General features: G+C 30.2%; 1 protein-coding gene across 1 annotated transcript; it reads left to right on the top strand.

The window, feature by feature from the left end:
- The first annotated feature begins 211 nt into the window (after positions 1-211).
- On the top strand, positions 212-7,052 carry LOC114755632 (probable disease resistance protein At1g61190). Its single transcript, XM_028944502.1, has 4 exons — positions 212-1,165; positions 3,445-4,101; positions 6,520-6,654; positions 7,017-7,052. The coding sequence occupies exons 1-4, from the start codon at positions 212-214 to the stop codon at positions 7,050-7,052; spliced, it is 1,782 nt and encodes a 593-aa protein (XP_028800335.1).
- Positions 7,053-10,073: the final 3,021 nt, after the last annotated feature.

The raw sequence follows: 10,073 nt of genomic DNA, 5'->3' as shown, positions 1-10,073 counted from the left end.
CAAAGTAAGTTATGATAATTTGTCGAGTCCGCTAGCTAAGTCGCTCTTCATATTGTGCTCTATGTTTCCTGAGGATCATGAAATCCATATAGAGGATTTAATTCGTTTTGGCAAAGGGACTCTTAAGCTTGGTGAAAGAATTTACACAATGGAGAAAACAAGGAATAGGGTTTTAGCTAACATTGAGAAATTGTTAGATTCTTCTTTGTTAATGCATACCAGTAAGCAGGCACATGTAAAATTGCATGATGTGGTTCGAGATGTAGCCTTGTGGATTGCAAAGGAGCAATGTCAAGAAGTTCTGGTGGACAACCAAGAAATTTCAGAGATGTTAATTGGTAACCACCAAAGTTTGGAAGATACAAAGGCAGTGTCATTGTGGAATTTGGATGAGGATCTCGAGCTCTCTAAACAATTGCATTTTCCAAAACTTGAGATTCTACTACTTCAACCATATGGGTTCATTCGAGATATTGGAGCAATGGAGTCACTCAAAGTCTTGGCACTCATAAGACATGGATTTGAGTGGGAATTGCGGAGGTGGGATCCAACTTTTTGTTCAATTCCACAATCAATTGTATCATTAACTAATCTTCACACCTTATGCCTTAGAGGGAAAAATTTGGGGGACATATCTCTTTTGGGTGAACTTAAAGGATTGGAGATTCTTGACTTACGTGGTTCTCGATGTGATGAATTACCTACTGGAATTGTAGATATGAAAATGCTGAAACTTTTGGATATATTTGGTTGTCAAATTGAGAAAAGCCCTTTAGAAGTAATTGGAAGATGTGAGCAGCTTGAAGAATTATACTTTTGGGACGACAAATCTGTCATCCCAGAAATTCTCTCTCTTTCAAATTTGAAGAGGTATGTTATCTATGATTCCAGATTAATTTATGAATATTTGGATGACTCTTTTCAACAATATTTGGATGGTTGTGATGAAGCATTAAGAGCTTTATGTATACAAGGCTTTAGAGTCTCTACTTTGAATGCATCAATGAAAGATCTCATTCTTAGAGCAAACCACCTTTGGCTAGATAACTGTGAGTGGGATTATAAAGATACAAATTTTCAGATAAAGCACTTAGTGGTATCATGCTGTCAAGAGAAAAGATTCATCATCAAGAACCCTGATGTGAACATTCTTCAAACACAACAAGTATTCTCACGCTTGATCACTTTAACATTGTTTGAAATGAATAGTCTTGAACAAGTGTTTCAAGATTCGTCTATTGGCTGCTCTCTCCCCATGTTACAAGAGCTATGGATACGGAGTTGTCCTGAATTGAGAATCTGTATCTTCTCGCATGCCACCATTACGAGCCTGCCAAAGTTGAGAAAACTTCGTATTTATCGTTGTGACAAAGTGAAATGGCTATTGTCTTGTTCCCTAGCTTCTTATTGTCCTTTACTGAAGGAAATAATTATAAGCAATTGCTCTGAATTTGAGAGGCTCATTGATGAAGAAGCTGCACATGGGGATCCACTACTTCATGATAAGTAATATTATCCATATGTAAGTATTATTCGCAAAATTCCTCTTTTTTTTCTTTTGACCATGAAGCAAAATTCCTCTTGAATCATTGCATATTAGAAATAATAGTCCATAGTCACACATTTGATGAAAAATATTTATCTTTTCATTTAATTTTTAAACTGAATTTTTTTGCTTCTCTCTTTTGACACGCATAAGTTTGATATCCTTTTGGTTGTGCTGGGGAAAAAAAAAACTAGAATCATGCAACTGCTAATAATTTCACTTGTAGGTGATTTTTTTTCTTTTTGCTCACTCTACCTTTTTTTTTCCCGATAACAAATTGAAGATATTACCTTTTTTGTTAATTTGAAAAATCTGTGCTTATGATCGAACAGTATATATAAGCATTAAAAAAAATATATTGTCAATAGGCAACAATAGTCATGTTATTTTTCTTTTTATTTATTCTGCCTCTACGTTCTTTTTAATTTATAGATAGCCATGTTTACAATCGTATAATATATATTAAAAAATATTTTTAGTAAGGTATAATAGCCATTTTATTTTTGACTTGAGTTCATTGTAACTGTATAAGCCTCTTTTTATTGTGAAGTTTTCTGAGCTCCGTATGTAGGCTACACGATAAAACTACTTTTTGGGTTTTGCTTTATTTTCAAGGTAACAAAATACTATTGCTTCTTCAAGCTTTGTACTTTTCATATTAATTCTTATTAAAATTTTTTTGGCATCAAGTATTTATTGTGGGAAGTACTTATTCAAAGTTGTTCTATTTATAATAAATTGGCATTGATGCATTTTCCATATATAAAATATTCTTTCTTTCTTCATTTGGATTTTTCTGCCATGCTTTTCTGTGGATGTGAAAAAACACTTTTTAACGGTGCCTCTCTTTGTCTTAAACAATTGTATGTTCATATTTCAATTTTGGGTCAAATAAATATTTGTGTTGGTCAAGAAATATATAATATAGAATATTCGTTTGTTAAATACATGTTGAGATTATGTTAATTATCACCATTTAAAAAATACATGAAATCAATTTCAAAATTTTGGCCCAAAAAAAATATATCGATTTCAAAATGAAAGTAAAGTGTTGTTTGTTATCATAAAATAGTTTGGTAAATCATAATTTATATCACGATCTATATATTAATTGTAAAAGGTAATTAAAGAAGCTAATATATTATAAATTAGTGTCGTTTCTTTCTTGACTTAAAGATTTTTAACTATATAATAATGTTTGTATAATGAAATTCTATATCTTTGTACTACTGCTAGTCCTCAGTATAAAATATAGTTTGCAGTGCACCTCAATGATAATATTTTAAAAATATATAGGATACATGCATAATCATATATAATTGGAGAACTTTGCATAATGTTAAAGGGAAGATTAACTACTAATTATGTATTGTAACCAAAATACACTACTACTTGTATTTTTCTCTTTCTTTTTGGAGTATTAAAAAAATTATTTACAAATTGTATTTTTTATTTCTTTCCACACAAGAATCTGATAAAAACTTGAATGTCTTTTGCTCATTTTAATTTATTATCAAAAAATTGATCTCATTCTTCCGAACAGCACTTTAAATTTTTGTTTTATATTTTTGTCAATAAAATAATGATTTAGGATACCAAATTTTAAGATAAATGTTTTTCTTAAATTTTCTTTTGATATTTAAAAAGATCTCTCTTACCGTGTCTCTTTTATTGCTATTAAAATTTTTATATTTTCATTTCAAGTTTTGGTAAGAAGTCCTTATTGTTATTATATATATTTGCCTACTTGTTAAAGAGGATTATTTACTAGCAATAGTTGGCAATAATTAATATATAATATAAGAAACTTACTAGGTTTAATCTCAAATCTAGTTAGAGTAAAAAGCAAGTTGTTATAATCAGTCCATTTCATAATTTTAATTTTAATACATTTACAGGGAAAGGAAAATGATAGTGCTTATGTGGGCGTTATAGCAAAAAGGTTCAATCAGTTGCAAAATGAGCAATCCTTGATCCTTTTTCTAAGGTTGAAAAGTCTAGAAATTGAAAGGAGTGGAAAAAAGAAAGGTATAATGGAAATCCAAGTCAGAGGAAGAATAGAAGATGATGAAGAATCTATTAAAGCCCAAGAACCTCTAAAGCTGGATTCAGAGTTGAGTGAATTAAAATTAGATGTTCTACCAGAATTGGAATATATTTGGAAGGGCCCCACCCAAATTGTGAGCCTCCACAGACTTGAAGATATTTCACTAACAGATTGTCCAAAATTGAAAAGTATTTTCACTCTAGCTATTGTTGCAAGCCTTCCAGAGTTGAGAAGACTTGTAGTAGATAACTGCCAGGAATGGGAGGGAATATTTTGTGAAGAATCACTCAAAAACCTCTCTTCTTCTAATATTTGCTTCCCCAAACTTAAGAAGATTAACATATATAATTGCAACAAAGTGAGATGGTTGTTATCTTATTCTCTGGCATCTCATTGTCCTTCACTAGAGTTCATATACATAGACAGTTGCTCTGAATTTGAGGGGCTTATTGGTGAAGAAGCTGCACATGGGGATCCACTACTTCATGATATGCAAGATCATCCACAGGTAAGTCTCATCCGCAATGTCTCTCTCTCTCTTTTTTTTTTTACCAGCAAATCCGCAATGTCTCTCTTGAATCATTGCATATTAGAAATAATAATAATCCATATATATATATGTTGACGCATTTGCTCAAGTAGCCATGTTTAATTTACATCTCCCTTTTATTTGAAAATTTTTTGTTTGTTATCGTATAATATATATTTGTATAATCATTAAACATAACTTCTACAGTAATTATTTTATTTTTGACTTCACTTTATTATACCTGAATGGGTGGTGGACAGATGCCACTGGGTGAGTACGCGACAAAAATATGACGAAACTAATTAGGATTGATGTCTGTCGGCTTAGAAGAATACCCTCTATAACCGGCGCCCCTCAATCACATAGAAATACGAATCGAATAGCAACCAATCTGCTTCATAACCGGCATTAGAGCTACTGAAAATCTAGCTGACCTTATCATTTTAACAGATATAGGTGACAGGTCAACACCTGGTCCCCTGAACATCTTTGCAAATTCATAGAAGCCAGTGTCTGATATCAAAGACTTCGGTTTAGAAATCTTGACACCAAGATAAGGAATAAGACAATATTTCTATGAGGTCCTTTTGATATAAAAATTTCTACAATCTACAGAGAGGGAATAGGACCTCCCCTGGATTTCGATTTCCTTCTTACTGTAGTTCTTGGAATCTTTTCTTCCATTCTTCTAAGCATTCAGTCTCTCCCATTGTTGTAAGTGAGTCTTATAGTGAGTTCATGTGTATGCGGGCTCATTGCCTAGTGTCTTAGTAAGCCGTACGCTTCTTTTCTTTATTGCTCCAGTGAGCGAGTACTTTTTCTCTTTCTAAGCCGTCGAAGTCTTCCCGTAACCCCTATGCTCATACCCCCTAGCCCTTAGTCCCTTGTTTCGGGGTAAGGTTTCTCTCTTTTTCTGTCCATCTTTCTTTTTAGTTTGTCTTCCTATTCTTTCTATTCTAAGTGGGCAGAAGCCTTCCCAGTTGAGTTCTTAAGAGAAGGACCAAGCAATTGAAACCCTTTTTTTGACTGAACCATCGTCAAACCTCCACCAACATTGGATGATAGAGGGACGTTCTACCAGCTAAATAGATCCACTTGGCTTTCCAACCTGCAAGTCTTTGCTGCACTTTCTTCATTATGTAGTTAGTTTTCTTTCTTGACACTCTTTTGTTAAATTTTCTTGGCTATATATTCAGGCTGCACGATGAAACTATTTTCTGAGTTTTCCTTATTTTCATGATAATAAAATATTATTTCCTTTTTCTTTTTTTTAAAAAATATATAACAACTTTTATTTGTCAGATGCAGTAACATTTTACATTTCGTATTTTGCATTTCGGTCAAGTAAATGACTTTTTCATATTGTTTTTGCTATTAGGTATGTATTGTGGGAAGTGCTTATTCAAAGTTATTTTAATTCAAAAATAAATTAGTGTTGATGCATTATATAAAAACTACACATACTTTAAGAGAAATATTTTTCCCTTTCAAATTTTTTTGCCATGCTTTTCTTTTCTTTTTGATGTGAGAAAATACCTTTTTGTGGCTCTTTCTTTTTCTGCTAAAAATTAAGTTAATATTAGTATTTTTGTTCAAATAATTCTTGTCGGTCAAGAAATATTTAATATGTGTACTTCTTGTTAAAAAAAGATATATATTATTTATTAAATGTGATATAGTTGTTATAATAGAGAATTAACATAATCATGTAGTAAAAAGTATATACAATATTTGCCAGTCACACATTTTCCATGTTACTCTAAAAATTGATTGAGTCTGGTAAAACACATGTTGAGATTATGTTAACACAATTTTAAAAGTACATTATTTTTATTTTGCCATTAAATGATCAATTCAGAAAATACTTATAATGCATAATATAAATTGGTGTCTATAGAAGTTCTCACTAGAGATTTCAAACATTTTGATAAAATTTTTCTTTCGCTCACCTACCTCTTTTTCATAGAATTTTTATTTAGCATTTACATTATAATACTAAAGATTAAACTGCTCAAATTTTTCTTTTTCTTTTTCTTTTTTCAGTACTACAAAATATTATTTGCATGCTGCATTTTTTAATTTATCTTTCCACATATGAATTTGATAAAAAATTTAATCTCTTTAGTTCATTTTAATTTTTTTGTCAAATAATTAATTTTATTTTTCTGAACAACATTTTTTTATTTTTTATTTTTATTTTGTCAAGCGAATAATTATGTGGGACTGTATTTTATTTAGAATAAGTTGGAGTTGATATAATATCTATAAATTACCAATTTGTTAAATTTTCTGTGGACGTTAAAAAGGTCTTTGTTAGTGTGCATCTTTTATTGCTATTAAAATTTGTATGTTTTCCTTTCAATTTAATATGTCTAATTGCATGCTTTAATCTCTCAGCAACCTTTGATTCGAAATTGTTCTGAACTTGAGAGGCTTGTTGAAGAAGCATCATATGGGGATCGGCTACCACTTCTCAAACTGAAGTACTTACGCTTGTTGTCATTGCCGAAATTGAGAGAGATCTTCTCTCACGTGAGTGTTTTCTCTCACTATTTCTTTTTTTATTTGTGATTTTTCATGGATAAAATTGATAAATGTCTTTTAAATTATTTATCAAACATAAAATTGAGAAATAACTTCTTTCTTATTACAGAAAGTACTTATTCATGGTTGTTTTTGTTAAGAATGAATCAGTGGAAATATTTTCTCATTTTCTTTGGACGTGAGAAAATTCTTTTTACAGGACCTTTTTTCCTTTCCTCTTGTTTACTTTTTAAATTTATTTGAAAATTTGTGTTTACTATGAAACGATATATACGAGTAGCAAGACTATATTCTAACGAAAAGCAATAATCATTTCAAATTTTATTTAATATTTTGTGTCTATGAAGCAGTCTTCTCATCATGAAATCAAGCTGGAAATTACTTGAAGTATTGGCAATGTTCCCATTAATGCTTGGTTGCGGAATCATTTTTTGTTTTTGTGAGCGGTTCTTTATCATGGAAAGTATGACTTGTCCAAGACTGTTTGATTTGAAATAAATCAACGTCGATGCATATTTATAGATCATACATTGTGTGTGTGTGTGTCTATATATATTTCACATTGGACCATCAATAATATGTATAAGAAAAGTCTAACTTAATAAAATTCATCTTACTGAGCTTATCTTATTACAGTTTTATGAATATGTGAAATGAATGGGGTTGACTTTTTAATGTTACAGCGCCATTAAATTTATGTGGTTCATGTGTGTGTATACATAATCCATATGTTGAATTTTCATCTAATCATTGAATATATTTACTTCACAGAAACATGAGAATGATAAAATGAGAGTGGTAAAGTCAGAATTGTGTTCTACATGGTTAGAAGATCTACCGGAATTAGAATATATCTGGAAAGATCCCATACAAATTTTGAGCTTCTATAGACTTGAAGAGATTACACTGTTGGAATGCCCGAGATTAAGAAATATATTCACTGTTGCTGTCGTTACAAGCCTTCCAGAGTTGAGGGAGCTTGATGTAAACGGATGCAATGAATGGGAGGGAATATTTTGTGAAGAGTCACTTAAGAATCTGTCTACTACTCCCACTCGTTGCTTCCCCAAACTTGAGACCATTTTTATATCTCGTTGTCACAAAGTGAGAAGGGTGTTCTCATATTCTCTGGCATCTCATTGTCCTTCATTGAAGAAATTATATATAGCGAATTGCTGTGAATTGGAGGGGGTTGTTGAAGCTTATGAAGGTGAAGTAGCTGCTCATCATCATCAAAGGCTGTTTCCTGAACTGAATTATTTGAAGCTCAGTAATTTGCCAAAGTTGAGAGAGATTTATGAAGGTTATGAATCCAACCTCCTTTCTGGTACTATAACAATAGAAGATTGTCCAAACATATCAAAAATCCCATTAGAAGACAAGCCCTCGTCATCAGGTTTGTAGCTACACTCTTTCTTTCAAACTATTATCATATTTAATCAATGAAATAATTTTGTGCATTACAATTTCTATCGTTACATGGAAAAAAAAAGGTCTTTTATTAGAAGAAAAAAAATTCTATCTTAACACCCACACACACATGCTCTATTTTTTTTAATAAGAAATTGCAATTACTCCCAAAAATTTTTCCGTGTCTATATAATAGGCGTCATGTCAAAATCATAATAATGTACTCATATTAAATAAATGACATGTTATGGTAATATTAGAAGTTGAATAATTATATAGAACTCAAAAATAATTAATTTCCACCATTTTCACATTCGTAGTAACACATTATTTCTCATCATTATAAGCATAATTAGCTGTAGTTTAGTACACATTATCCAAGGAAAATTTTGAAAATTGTGTAGAATAAATAAGTTTATTGGTTTTTATTTTGTCTATGTCCCATTTTGATTAGGCTGCTAATTAATTGTTTTTGCCCTTGGTCAGCCATGGAGATCAAATTAGAAAGTTAGATAATGCTGGAGTGATTTGAGCTTTGGATCTTCTAATGGTTTCTTTATCTGCGTATGTGTTTTACTGAGTTTTATGTCTATGAAAATGTGTTGGATTTGTATTATTGTGTTGAAAATAGATGAAAATGTAGATATAACTTTACTCTGAAGTTATGTGATTATATTCAACAATGTACACAAAATACAATAATTGCGTGGCTCTTGTGTCCACTGCTTATTTTGTTTCAAATATTGTATCAATCAATGATTTTTTATCTTATTCTCTATTTCAAGTTCGTAATATAGTTATTATTATTTAAAAAAATATAATCACAATTCTATATTCATTTTGATGAAGAAAAAATCATTCCAAAAGAGCTTTCTCAAATTAAAAAAGAAAAAAAAGGATAACATACTTTTAAATTGTAAACGAATCTGTTTCGAAGGTTCTAAACTTTATAATCCAGTCCATCAATTTGATGACTGTAAATAATTGTAAATTTTTCAACAATTGCCAACATTTTGTATAAAATTAAAACAATTTTTAAGAGAAAAATATCATTAAAGGGAACATTTATGTAAATTTTATGAATAAAAATTCAACACTAATAAAATTAGATAAATTTAAAATATTTTTCATCAAAGACAGAAATTGAAAAATAAATAAGTTATCTGGTTGTAATGTAACTAATTTATGTCTTGCTAATGTATACTTTATTATCTTTTGTTTTAAGAAATTTCAAACACATCAGCTCGAGTTGTGAGCTCCGCCATTTATTTGATAACTCTAATTGTCATAATTTTCATTCATGCAACTTAATTTTAAAAAATATTGTTAGGCAAGACATAAACTAGTTACATTACAACTAAATTATTGTATATATTTGGACATTTCAACAACAACGTATGTTATGATTTTCTTTTATGTTTCATTTATAAATATATGATATCTTATATTGTTAATTTGAGCATTATTAGATTCCATGATCATATAGAATTAGATTATGTTATAAAAACACAAGAATTAGATTACATCCGGCCTTCACAAGGAACAGTGATAAGTGATAACTATAAAAAGAATATGACAAAACTTCCTTGTGTTTAAATTAAAAATAAAAATATCATTCATAGTCCACTTATTATAAACCAAAGTCCTGCTGTTTTCTCCCCTTTTTATTCATCTAATAAAGTATACTTTAGCAAACATATATAAGAAACTTGGATTCTTTACATTCATGGATTGATACACTTGAAGAAAGTTCCATAAAAGAATGTAACTACAAATTAGAAATAGTCTTGAGAGTTGAGAGTTTTGAAAAGGTACTAAAGCTAGAAACACAAATGTTCTCTTTATTGAATCTACAGAGCATGAATCCAAATGTTTTGTAATCCTAAGTGGGACCAAGTTAAAAAAAATGGAGGGATGGTTGTGAAGAAAGAATATTACTCATCATACCTGCCATGACTTAAAGATTTATATATCTGTGTTTCTCATTCTCATGAATA

This window comes from Neltuma alba, unplaced genomic scaffold (assembly GCF_004799145.2).
Source record: "Neltuma alba isolate B1F8T4 unplaced genomic scaffold, ASM479914v2 tig00010296_pilon, whole genome shotgun sequence".
Lineage (NCBI taxonomy): Eukaryota > Viridiplantae > Streptophyta > Magnoliopsida > Fabales > Fabaceae > Neltuma > Neltuma alba.
The sequence above is the reverse complement of the archived record's forward strand: the minus strand, read 5'-3'. Positions and strand labels throughout refer to the sequence as shown.